This window comes from Bacillus rossius, chromosome 14, assembly GCF_032445375.1.
Source record: "Bacillus rossius redtenbacheri isolate Brsri chromosome 14, Brsri_v3, whole genome shotgun sequence".
Lineage (NCBI taxonomy): Eukaryota > Metazoa > Arthropoda > Insecta > Phasmatodea > Bacillidae > Bacillus > Bacillus rossius.
In genome coordinates this window covers 15686998-15700228 of record NC_086341.1, presented here as the reverse complement: position 1 = coordinate 15700228, position 13231 = coordinate 15686998, and the positions used below count along the sequence as shown (strand labels likewise).

Below are 13231 nucleotides of genomic sequence, written 5' to 3'. Positions count from 1 at the left end.
TAATTGCTTTCGTGATCAGCTGAGCGAGGAGAAGTAGGCATACGTATAAAATAATGTCGTTTCTTAATTATTGCTGTTAAATATATGAGCTATGAGTGGTGTGGATCCCTTGAGAGATTCATCAGAATATGGTAAATCAATAATTTGGTATCGTTTGGCTTTTAAATTGTCTTTAAGGAAGGATTTTAGCGAGACATTTCCATCTTGTGCGTAGTTAGGGCCTCCCATTCATGTTTACACACGCAATGTGCATTTTGAAATTACGAACTACACAGATCTGTCAGACGTGTGTATTGAACTTGTTTCATTGGACTTCAGAGTTATATTACTGTTATATTGTAGCATGACTGTTTGCAGGAAAATTACTTTGCCAAATAATTTCAGGTAGTATGTAGTTGATAACATTTACTAATTAATTATTTTAAATTTTATTAATTATACTTTACTTCAGCCAGTTATAACTGGGCCTATACATGTATATATATTTTTTTAGCTGTCCCGTCTGATGGTACCCAAGAAACCTGTTTGCCGGCCAACACCGCAGATGTGCACATCTGCGGTAGCTGCAAGGAAACATTCTCAGACATCGAGTTGTTCGTTCAGCACAAAATATCGCAGTGTTCCAGTTCGTACAAACAGATAACACAGCTGTCGAACGCCGTGTCGCAACTGCCGGTCCAATATGTCGTCAACTCGTCCGCTGCCGCAGTCGCCCAGCTGTCCTCCGTCAGTTCACCGGTTTACGGCGTGATCATCAACAGGACGTCCGCCAGCACCGAACAGATTTGCGACAGCATACGGTACGAAGGCAGCAGCGTGAAAAGTATTCTGAGGACGAGACTGCTTGGCACTAACTCTGTGTCGCAGGTAACTATAGGCCCGTCAGAAGAAATCATCCTGGAACCTCATGGTGGTGGTGACGCCCGAGAGGAACAATCGAGAAGAGAGTTCCAATCGGATGAAGAAGATGTTGCAACGTTGTTAGCTAACCATTTGTCAAATGAAGATGATAACCTGGCACATCAATCTTGTTCATCACCATCTAGAGGTTTGAGTTAGACTATTTAGCATGCTTAGGTCTACTAATACTGATAGATTTATTTTTTGTGTATCAGGCAGCTGGATGTCAGCCCACATTTAAGGAATAATACAGGTATATGACGAAGTTTCCCAAGTTACTACCATGTTTTAAAATAAAATTGTTTTCCAAGGAGCTTACAGCTGTCAAACAGACTCTTGAGTTCTTTACATTTTCAATTCTTTGCTTTAGTGGTCAACTTTCTTTTCTTTTGTTGTTGGGTAGGTTTTCGTTTTTCTATTTTACTATTCTTTGTTTGAATAACTATACTTTTTTGAAGTTACACTTCTTATACAAGGTTCTCGCGTTTAACGTTTCTGTTACTGTCTAATACTTTCATGGAGGGGGAAGAGAGAGAAATGGGGAGATACAATTCTACAATTTTTTTCTAAATTAAGTATATGTTGAACAGTAATTTTATTCTTATTTGGAATGTAATGTGAGCACATTTTTATCTAGCAGTACATACCAAGGTTGGGAAATGGGGATGGGGGTAGTTTTTTGACATTCTCCACCTATTTTTTATGAATGCAAAGTGTACTAAACTTCATAACAAATTACAAAACAAAAACTCTGTTTTAGGGACTGGGAAAGGGTATTGGGGGTGTTTTTTTTAATATCATGTAGACAGTGACCCGCCTCCTCTTTAGAAATCAATTATAGACAGTAATTTTCCCCTTATTTTGAATACCAAGTTAACAAAATTTCATCAAGTAGTGTGAAAGCTCTTTTGTAAGGGGTGGAAACGAGGGATAAAGGTGATTTATCGAAACCTTAACTAGACAGTGAGTAGTGACGGTCCTCATTTTTCGAAGGTCCAGTGTGCAAAGTTTCATTGCAATCGGATGAATGGTTTAAGAATGCATATGGGACAAACAAACAAATATTTATTTTTAGGTATATAGAGTTTATATTTTCTTTCATTTCATACCATTCTACTGTGGTATCTAAAGATATTTTTTATCAATTGTTTGAAGTGTTAATATTTGCCTGTATTTTAGTGCTGGTTCATTTTGTATGGGGCTTATGTGTAATTTTTCATGTTCTTATTTTATTTTACAAATAATTAATTAGCCAACAACTTGTTTCTTTATACAGATATATACATAATTTTATAAATAGTTACTCTGCATTAGTTTCCATTGTTCTGTTTAAATTAAAACTTGGAATATTAGATAGACACAGTTATACAATGAGGAACCAAATTCAATTTCTTAAATTTGTAATCTTTATAAGAAAATGAAATAAAATCACTACTTAGTTACTCTGAAAAGTAATATTAAAAAAGGAAGGAAAAAAAATGTTGCTAATGTATGCAGCCGTGATGTAGGCCTAGGTAAGTGTAAAATTTTATCTGCAAGGTTTTGATCAATAGGGTTGGAAAGGGGAAGGGGGGGAAAGAGTTTTTATTTCTTAGTATTCAGATTACATAAGTCATTTATAACTTAACTTAGAATTTTTTAGAATTAAAGAACTTTGCAGCAATCAGGAACATTTGAGTAAAATAGTTAAAACTCTGATATGATTTGTAATTGGTTAACCTATCTAGATTCAAGGAGTTATTTTATTTTAGATTTTTACTATTTATAATTATTGTGATTCACAATTTTATATAAATGGATCAAATTCAATTTTTGTCTCCTCCAAATCTTGAATTCATATTACAAATTGTGCCTTGAATCTCTCCCTTGACTCTGAATCTAGGTCTTTAAGGACCCCACACGATTTGAAAACTGCCCAAATAAGAATTTTGTCAATTTAAAAAAATATATATATATTATAAATGCGTTGAGGGTGAATGAGTACTACTGTTTCTCTATTTTGTTTTTGAACTGTAATTTTATTACAGTGAAAAGGGCTAAAACGTCTGTTTTCCGGATAATTTTGAGACATGAAAAGTCTTGTAGAGAATTTTTTTGAAAACACTCAAGGGACTTGCAAGACACATTTATCCACATTTCTCAGCCATATAATTTTATGTTTTCCACTCAACTCTCACAGTTGTCCTATGCACTATGAGAAGAATGCGCACCAGCTCAGAGTCTTGTGCTTAGAGGAGAGACCGCGCTAGAAGCACCAGCGAGTTCTCACTTATAATCTGGCCTCACTGACACCGATACAGGCTTGACTAGGCCGGACCCTTAAGGCAAAAAAAAAAAATAAGTTAATGTTCATTTTACAAACTAATTTTCCAGAATCAAAATATAGTGTAATATTATTTACGGTTGCATACCAAAAGTATAAAATATATTGGGTGATGGAAATAGGACTTGGTAATACTTGGGAAAATTTTTAAATTTACCACATTTTCACCAATATATTTTTTTTTTTTATTTGTTTCCTTCTATTTCAAATATTTGGAATACTGAAGATTTGATTGTATTGGAGGATTTTATTTGGCACATCCGTACTGTTTGGTTGTTATCTATGTGATGAATGTTTGAGACTGTGATTGCTGGTTGATTGAGCGTGGCTTGTGACGCAGCGTTGCTGGAGCTGAGCCACGCGCCGGAGGACATGGTCTTGGCCGAGCAGGGCGAGGTCAAGAGGGACCCGGGGGAGGGGGAGGGCGACGGCTGGCCCGGGAAGCAGGAGCGGGACCCGGGGGCGGGCGGGGGCTGCGTGTCCCCCGGCGACGCGGGGATCGTCTTCCTGCCCCAGGCCGGGCGCCCCAAGAGGCGGCACAACTGCGCCGTCGACGACTGCGACTTCACCAGCCTGTACTACAAGGACCTGATACGCCACATGAGGAAACACACCGGTGAGCAGTGGTGGATCCAGGATTTTGGTTTGGGAGGGGCTTGACCCAGCTGAGGCAAGGCTTTATCAGGGCAAACACTAAAACAATAGTGGACCCAGATGCTTTTGGAGGGGGCTTGATCCCCTTAGCCCCCCCTCGGGATCCGCTACTGCCGGTGAGTGTTGCTCCGTGTGTACAGAGAGCAGAGCTTCAGATAAAGCCACGTAACTTGGAAAAAAAAAGTAACTGCTAGAGAAATCCGAATGGTGTCTTTTTATGAAAAAAACATTTAAGAATATGCTGAGGGCGGATGAGTAGTTCGGGTTTCTTATTTCATTTTCTAACTATATATTTTAGAAAAGTGAAAAATGCTTTCAGAACATTTTTTTTTTTGGACATGAAAAAACCCACTGCAGATTCTTGAAAGCACTCCAGGACCTTGCATGACATGTTTATCTTCATTTCTCTGCCATACAATGTTACGGTTACGCCTCAAGTATCATAGTTGTCCTGTGCATGACGGGAAGAGGTGATACTGCGCTAGAAGCACCAGCTAGCATCGCAGTTATCACCCCTCCTCGCTAATGCAGAAACAGCCACGTCCTGGTGTGCCCCGTAATATATCACACAATTATGCAAAGAGTCTTAAGGTGACGAGACTTATACGACTCGGCAGTAAAGTCTCTTTGGTCCACCTCATTATGGACCACTGCCTGGCTGTATTAGTGATTTTATTGGATTATTGAATATCAATCTAATTTTCCCAGTGAACATTTAATATAAGTATAATCGTATTTATTTTAAACCATTTTTAATATGCTGCCATTGTTTTTAATATGTTGTTTGTAACAGAAAGGTAGTACCAAATGGATTTTGAAAATTAATCATGTTTCTAGATTGATAATACACATTGTACATATTACCTTCTTTCCACATTACAAGTGCTTGCTGATAAATTTTTTTTACTAATTTTGTCTTAGAAATTTATATAATAAATATTTTACTTTAAAAAATGCAGCTTATATCTCACTTAAAAAGAAATACTGTTTCGTGATGATAGCATTAGGAAGTATTTCATAATGATGTTAATCATTGTGTTACTTTTATATTGTGTACCTTAATGTTTTAAGGTATCATTGTGTTACTTTTATATTGTGTACCTTAATGTTTTAAGGTATCATTGTGTTACTTTTATATTGTGTATCTTAATGTTTTAAGGTGAGCGTCCATTCCACTGCGCCATCTGCAGCCGTTCCTACAGCCGGGGGGACAAGTTGCAAGTGCACATGCGCATCCACTCTGGCGAGAAGCCGCATCGCTGCAAGCTGTGCGAGTATGCGACCAATGACAGCGGGAGTCTGCGGAAGCACATGCGAATACATAGCGACGAGAGGCCTTACAAGTGAGTTGCAAATTAATTTGCTTCTGCATTTTTTTGGAATTTTGGCTAAGAGTGGAAATAAAAACTTTGAGGACAAAGTACATATTGATGCACATTGTCATTAAGGATAACAGTGTAAATTTTATCATAATTTAATAATGATCTTTTTATTTTAACTTTTACTGTTTGTATATGTAAGTAAATTGGTAATGCATTTGATTTGGATGAGATTCTACATAAATAAAACTCTTTAATTAACATTAAAAAATCTTAAGTTTAGAGTTTATGTCGTAAAGGAGTTTTTCCGATGTAGAAGTAAACGTTCCTTGTGGAGATGTTGACATTCGTACAAATATGCTATATACAAGTGTTTGATCTTCGGCTGGGAATCATAGTTTGACTCGATGTTCCTTGTCGCAGGTGTCAGATATGTCCATATCGTTCCAGGGACTCGTCCCAGCTCACAGTTCATCTGAGAACGCACACAGGTAATAAATACAGCATGGCTTCGGTATTTTCTCAAATGAGTTGCACTATAAAACAAGCCTTGCACCTTTTACATTCAGATCATAAGCAAAAAATATTTGTTGTTTAGAATAAGTCTCAAAACAGAACTTTAACAATATTTTAAAGTTTCTACTAAGCATATATTCTGGAATAAATTATAGAAAATTATAAACTTTTTTTTTCTTCTGTGAAACTTATAGCATTGTTGGTACTGCTGCTGTCTGCCAGTTATTTTGTAACGAATCAGGTCGGCGCAGCTAAAAGTTATCCGACCATGTCTCAGATAAGCCGAGCACAGAGGTTTATCAGCACACATTTCACGATAAATTGTGTGCTGCTTATTTCAGTAAACACAATATTTGTCTCGGCAGCTTGTTTGATCTTCTTCACCATGAGGGTCCTCTGTAGAAGTCACTCTCGCGTGGAAAGGCAGTACTTAGTGGTTCCAACCCAACCCCTGGAGGTGACTTGACAAGAATAGATTACAAAATGTTGAGAATAGTGGCATTGTGCTTATAATTTTGTTTTAACCTGCTGTTATATGTTTGTGCGGCTAAGCACAAGGGCTGTGTAAAGAAAGTAAAACTGAGTTTTAAGATTTTGATGAATGCCTGGTAAGTGTTATTTATTTAAAATGATTAGTGGCAAAGTGAATTTGTTATATTAACATATTTACATTAATATAATGATATGATTTTGATCAAAACTATGGGAAAAAAATAAAATTTGGGGGTTCTATTATGATCACAAACTTGTATCTTGCCATTGGGAACAGCTATATTTGTCACTACCGCTGTTAAATATCACCTTCCGGAACCTCCACTTAGTTGAAAAACTACACACACTGCCTGTAAACTGCATCACTTAAAGCAATTGTAGTCTGGTGCTTTCTGAACCTTTGTACAGGCATGGCAAATGAGAAATGCAGGATGAAGGAGATGGATGCCGATGGAGTTTGTCACAGGATTGTTTCTGATTTTCTTCACTGTGGCTGCTGGGATGCCCCCCCCCCCCACCCCCACCCCACCCCTCCAATCACCACCACCACCTCTTTCACTTTCCGAGATGTCCATCGTATATCACCACATTCATCATTCTTTGCTTTCTGAACAGTCGTGCTATTTTTGAACTACAGTCATAAATCACAATGTAAATCACTCTACTGACAAAAATGGCACCAAAAAGGGTCTAGTAAATATGGAATAAATTTAATAATTAAAATAATTTTCAAGTGCTATGTACTTGAATTGTGATTTCCAATCCATAAAGTCTTTTTCAAAAACTCATAATCAAAACATTTGGGGTCACATTATATGTATTCAGAGTCACATTATGTTTGGGTAAATATGGTACATATGTACTAAATTTTTAATTTTTTTTAATTTTAATTTGTGCTTATAATCTTGTAGACAGCGAGGTTGTTAGGAATGGTAGCATTCGACTCAATTCAGGAATTTTAAGGAATCTGCCAGCCCATTTCATATTGTAGGGAACCATACCTGTATTTGGCCAGAGAGATTTCGAGCAACAATGAAAAACCAAAATCAGGTTGGTAGGACTGGGATTTGAACTTGGATTCTCTAATGCAAGTCCAGTAAGGTCTTATGACTGCAATGTAATTTTCCATTCTGACAGACATTCAGTGTATACTTCAATTGTATTTCTTTTACTGTACTGTACCTTAGGATATGTCTATAATAAAGTGTCTCCATAAAATAATGTTCCAGTTTCAATTTTATAGTGTAACATTTAAGTTTAGACTATTTACCACAAATCATAAATCAAATTGAAGGTAAACTAACCTAGTTTTTGTTAACCTAAAGTCAAATTCTTCCCACTTTTTGGTTAACAAATCCAGAGCAATGGAAGCAATGTCCTCTTCAGTTCTGTGTTTCAACTCTGGCACATCATTAGGTAGCGGCGGAACATAGACACAATATTTTATAAAGCCTCAAAGGAAAAAAATTGCATGGCGTCATGTCAGGTGAACATGGAGGCAAACGATAAAGAGCTCTGTCTCGTCCATTACGACCAATCCAACGGCCAGGGATTTCGACGTTCAACCACTCTCTTACAAAGAGAATCCAATGGGGAATGCATATTGAACCAAAATTACAGATTTACTCTTAGCAAATTGCAGAACACAAAACATTTTACTCTCAGGAGTTGCCATTTTGCGTAGGTGGCGCTGCAAGCGAGAAAACAACAAAGCAGTACTCATGCATGCGCTTATTTAAAACTGTTTGAGTTGCTCTTTAATTTTGACATTGAACCAACACTTTATAATACTTACAGTTGATACTATGAAAATTTACATTCTTTTTTGTATACTTAATGAAATATGACTTTGTTACCAGCACAGAATATGCCCGTATTTATTTTTGCTAATGTCAAATATGAACCTTTATGCTTTTGTTGTTTGTGAGCAGTGTGTGAATTGCATATAATAAGCCTTGAAAATTTGGTTAATTTTTATATTATATTAAATTTTTTTTTTGCAGGAGACAACCCTTTTGTCTGTAGTTACGAGAACTGCCCGTCAGCGTTCAAAACAAGCTCGGATCTTAAGAGGCACATTCGCATGCACACTGGAGAAAAGCCATTTTCCTGTGAATTTTGCAGTTACCACTGTGCCATAAAATGTAAGTCTTGACGGGAATGTGTCATTAAAGGTAAAATGCAAAATTAGTATGATTTGATAAATAAAATCCTTAAATACTAAAATAGCATCAACTATCTTTTACAATAGACTCCCGATTATCCGGTTTATGGATAACCGTGCCATTTTTTACTTCCATAAACCACAAACATGAAAATAATTTTTGACGTTCATTGTTTTTTTTAATGTTTTGTGATTTATTGACATGACGGATCATTTTATGCTGTGATTCAAGATGAAAAATCTGCAAACCTAGTGCATATGTAGTTGGTAAGTGTTAGTTTGCATCATGAACTTCAAAAATTATATTTGTAACTGAGTTTGAAGATACTTTGTTTTTAAGAACTTATTCACCAGTACATACTTGCTTTGTGAATTTAAGAGTATGTTAAAACATGAAAATATTTTTGGTTAAAATTTGGAAGGTGGTAAATAATTATATGTAATGTATAAATTCACAATGGTATTTATATTTACCAAGATCAATTTTTGACATTATATTCACAAAAGGTTTTTAATATGTTACATTTGTGGAAAATTATAGTCTTGTAAACGTAATCTGTGTTCTATGCTGTGAATTTTGTTTTTGTCTTTTGTAGCGAATCTTCGAGTTCACATACGTTTAAACCACTCGGAGAGTAAAACAATTTTATGTTCGTCTTGTGATTTTGCTGCATCTTCAAAACGAGAAGCCAAAGAGCATGAGAAAATTCATGCAGGTATGTGTGAAACAACCTTTTTGGATCAAAAGATTTGTTTTATCGGGTTTCTAGTGAGCTTCGCAGATGATTCTTGCCTGTCCTTGACTTAGAAGTAACCGATTTGAATATGAATTTTTTTTTAAATTTTATTATTCCTACCTAGGGCAATCGGTAAAATAATAATTTTCGACAAAATACAAAATATGGCCTAGTGATGACCTTGTATTAGTGTGTATTACCATAAATATTAAGTTGTACAGATGTTGGGACAAAAAATAACAATAAAACATCATTTTGAGCTTTCATTCAATACTATGGTGAAATTCAAAATACTGCAATAAAGAATTAACTACTACATTTTTTTTTAATTAAAAAAATTTTTCTCATCAGTTATTGTTTTGATTTTGCAAAACATTTTTTCTTCTTCAGGAATTCACATTTTTTTACTTGCTGATTTTAAATCAATATAAATAATTATTTATCAGATTATCAGCAGCTACATTTTGTTTTATCTGTCTAGCATTTTGTGTTATTAGCATAGTTTTCAGGATTTATACAAAGAAACTCATGAAATTTGGCAACATTTAATTGTTCAGGAAGCCTATTTTTCCTTATAAGGTTTTTTTTCCATAGAATTATGTACAAATTTTATTCCTTTGAAACAGTTAAGCTACTTAAACCATGTCTGCGATATCTTGATAATTATTTGATTTCTTTCTTCCATTTTTTTTCTAAACTGTAAAATTGTATTATAGTTTCATTAAATTAGCTGATTGAAATAATGTTAATCTCAAAAGTGTAACTAAATATTTTAAAAATCAGGAGTAAAATGATTTTTTTTAAAAATCTTATTGTGTTTTAAGTCACCACAAAGAAGGCAAGGAATGTTATATTATTTACAAGTATGCATTCTATACATTTTTGTTGCAGATGAAATTTTGAAGTGTGGCATTTGTTCCTATACATGTATAACCTCAGGAAGTATGAAAAATCATATATTGAAAGTGCATCCTCAGGAAAAACCGCTTGTGTGTAAATACTGCCCTTATACGTGCCGGAGACACGGTAAGTAGTACTGTAATTCAGTTCTTAAGAAATTTACTTATGGTAATTTTTTGTGATCAGGTGAGAATCAGGTGAGAACAATAACCAAATCTACAGAATATTTTGAATCTAATAAACATTCAATATGACATAATTTGTCTTACTGAAACCTGATTCAATGATTGTAGTATCAACTCACTTACTAAAAGTTTTTCTCCAACCACTTTGCCACTGAATGCATGTGTGCTGTAACACTACTGTTGGTGTGCTGCAAGATTTTAGTGAATACCATATATATAAAAATGAGAAAATTAGGTAATTGCTTTTTTTCATGTATCCAAGTATGTACATCCCTTGATCCTGATAGCATGATGTGTATATTGATCATGTGGTACATGATACTAGCTGTTTTAACTTAGTATGTTCGTCGAAGTATCCTGGCTAAGCAAAAACTTTAATATATCACAGCACAAACAAATTATGTCAGGTCATGTGAAATTTTTTTCTTTCGTATTCAACTTATGATCATAAAACATTGTCATATCACAAGTTTTTGTTGCGTCCAGGATCATTTGATGTACTGAATTTGAAACAGGAAGCATAATCTACCACAGGATCAATGTATACATGATCTAGTCATCTGAATCCAGGGAAAAAAATTGGATACATCATATAGAACTTTTACTAAATACATTGTAATGTGTGAAATAAATGGCGTAAAATATATTTGAGTGCTGCTAATTTCCTTATTACATTTGTGGTTCAGGATGCTGTGATCCGTGTAAGGTTGGAAAAAAGCTGTACAAAGCTGTACAAAGCTGTACATAATTTTCAGGGTCACTTGTTTCAGTTGTGGCATTGCAGTGCAGAGTTAATGATGATGATATGTGATTTCAGGCTACATGAAAGTTCACGTGAAAAAGAAACACCCCGATGTGAAAATCGGCAGGAAGGTGAGAAGCTGTTCCAAAGACCCGGCATGCGGCGCAGTTCCGGTGTCTTCCTCGGCCTCGCAGCCCCGCAACTGCGCTGCGATGAAGTCCGAGCCGTACTCGAAGCCGTTCCTGGTCAAGTCCCACCGCTGCGCGACCTGCGACGCGTCGTTCGTGCGGGAGGACTCGCTGCGGAGTCACGTTCGCCAGCACGACGCCGAGAACAGGGCGTGCGCCGCCGACTGCGGGGCCGTCGACATCTTGAACCGGGCCGCCGCGGACTCGAAGATCGATTGCGAGGAGGAGGAGGGAGTCGACGTTCCTTCGGACTCGTTCGTGGTGACGGTCGGCGGCGACGTGTCCGAGCGGGGCGGCGACGCGGGACAGGGGGGGGACCGGGAGGCGACCGGCGGCGGCGACGAGGGGAAGCCCCCGGAGGCGGGGGAGATGGTGCTGGGCCTGTCGTCGAGCCTGCCCCAGTTCCAGCCGGTGCTGCTGTACGTTCAGAACCCGGGCGCGGCGAACGACGAGGACGGCGAGAGCCTGCGGGGCAGCGCGGAGGTCCTGGCGTCGCTGCACCAGGCCGGGTCCATCCTGCTGGCCAGCCACTGCGGGCAGTACCTGGCGACGGTGACCACCCAGGACTCCTCCCTGGAGCACTTGCAGTCCGGCGCGCAGTACGTGCTGGAGGGCGTGGTGGGGGGCGGGTCTTCGTTCGTCCCCGCCGCGACGATGGCGGTGCAGGAAACCGCGGGCTCGGAACTCGCCATTCCCGTGCAGTCCCTACTCTCCATGCCGATGGACAGGGAAGAGCTTCTGCAAGAGAAGAGCGGGTGATTCGTCGGGACTGGCTTAAAACGTATTCACGCGCAGCGATGGCATTTAAATGCTTGGAGGTACACAAAATTAATTAAATTTTAAAATGATCCTTGAGTACAGTATTTTTTAGTATGGTACAGCAATACACTCTTTAGAAGTTTGGTGTTACGTTCCAACAGTTAATAAGCATGAATAATTTTGTGCATTACATATAATTACATATAATTGAACTCCTTTAAGATGTTTCCCTGGTTTTGATGCATCTAATATCATTTGATTGCATATTATTTAAGAGAGATTTAATGCTTTCATCAGTTAAAACAACTTTACTTCAATTTAAACTTGTGCAGCACACGTTAAAGGTTTTTACTGATAGTATGAAATATTTTCCAAAACATTTAAGGTTTAGTATTTCTATTAGGCCTAGCAAGTAATAGCTAAGATAAAAGTACATTTCCACAAAACAACCTGCAAATATTATTTTCTTTTACTATTATAAAGTTTGCTGCTTAAAAGTCCGAAAGTATTAAAGCTACAAGCTATATTTGTTTCAAATTGCCTTTAAATGTGTGCTGTATGTAGGATGAGAGTAAAAATAAGCTTTATAATATCATTCTAAATGACATTATAGTTCTCTACGTATTTGTGAAGTTTTAAATAAAAAAAAACTTAAAAAAACTGTTATTATTGTTGTAGCTTCTAAATAATGACAATGAGATATTATGGTAAATGATAGAAGAAAATAGGTACGTACTTCTGTAATATTTTGATATTCTTAGAACATAATGAGACATTATCCTTGTGTATTAGACAAAAACAATTTAGCTAGCTTGTGAGAGAAATATAATTAATAAGTACATATTTGAAAACATTCTTATCCAAACAATTGCAATACTTAAATTATTATTATTATTTTTTTCTTTCAAAATTTAAAATCTGTTCTTTTATAAAATTTTGTATATTTCTTTTTCCAAGTATTATGTTTTATTAAATCTCGTTGCTGATTATGCAGGTTACATTGCAACTCTTTACTAAGAGAGAAAACCTAATAAGTTAGCTGCCATAAGCTTGTCATTTATCTGAAAGCTACATATAGTTGTCAATACATTGCTTTGGGTTCCTACTGTAGATTTCTAGCAACAAAGTAAGTAAAAATAAAATGTATGCATGTACTTACGTACACACGTTAGAAGTTATACTTACTTGTCATAATAAAAAAAAAACTAATTAAATTTTGCATGCAAATAATTAATAAAAATAAAATAATGTAAGGATTTAAGTGATATAATAAATACAGTTGGTAAAGTATAAATTCTATATAATTAAAAAATACATATAAATAAATACTCAATATTCAATATAAATATAAA

The 13231-nt window shown here is 36.4% G+C and overlaps 1 protein-coding gene across 1 annotated transcript; it reads left to right on the top strand.

The window, feature by feature from the left end:
- The first annotated feature begins 5 nt into the window (after positions 1-5).
- On the top strand, positions 6-13231 carry LOC134539006 (zinc finger protein 37-like). Its single transcript, XM_063380670.1, has 9 exons — positions 6-131; positions 494-1048; positions 3564-3839; positions 5037-5220; positions 5620-5687; positions 8208-8348; positions 8965-9084; positions 9997-10131; positions 11008-13231. Exons 1-9 carry the CDS (start codon positions 92-94, stop codon positions 11877-11879), a joined length of 2391 nt encoding a protein of 796 aa, XP_063236740.1. The 5' UTR covers positions 6-91; the 3' UTR covers positions 11880-13231.

What these genes read in the sequence shown, in the direction of transcription:
- LOC134539006 (XM_063380670.1), top strand. Translation starts at nt 92, where the DNA reads ATGAGTGGTGTGGATCCCTTGAGAGATTCATCAGAATATG. An exon ending in TCATCTGAGAACGCACACAG is followed by an intron (nt 5,688 to 8,207) that starts GTAATAAATACA and finishes TTTTTTTTGCAG; the next exon opens with GAGACAACCCTTTTGTCTGT. An exon ending in TTACCACTGTGCCATAAAAT is followed by an intron (nt 8,349 to 8,964) that starts GTAAGTCTTGAC and finishes TGTCTTTTGTAG; the next exon opens with CGAATCTTCGAGTTCACATA.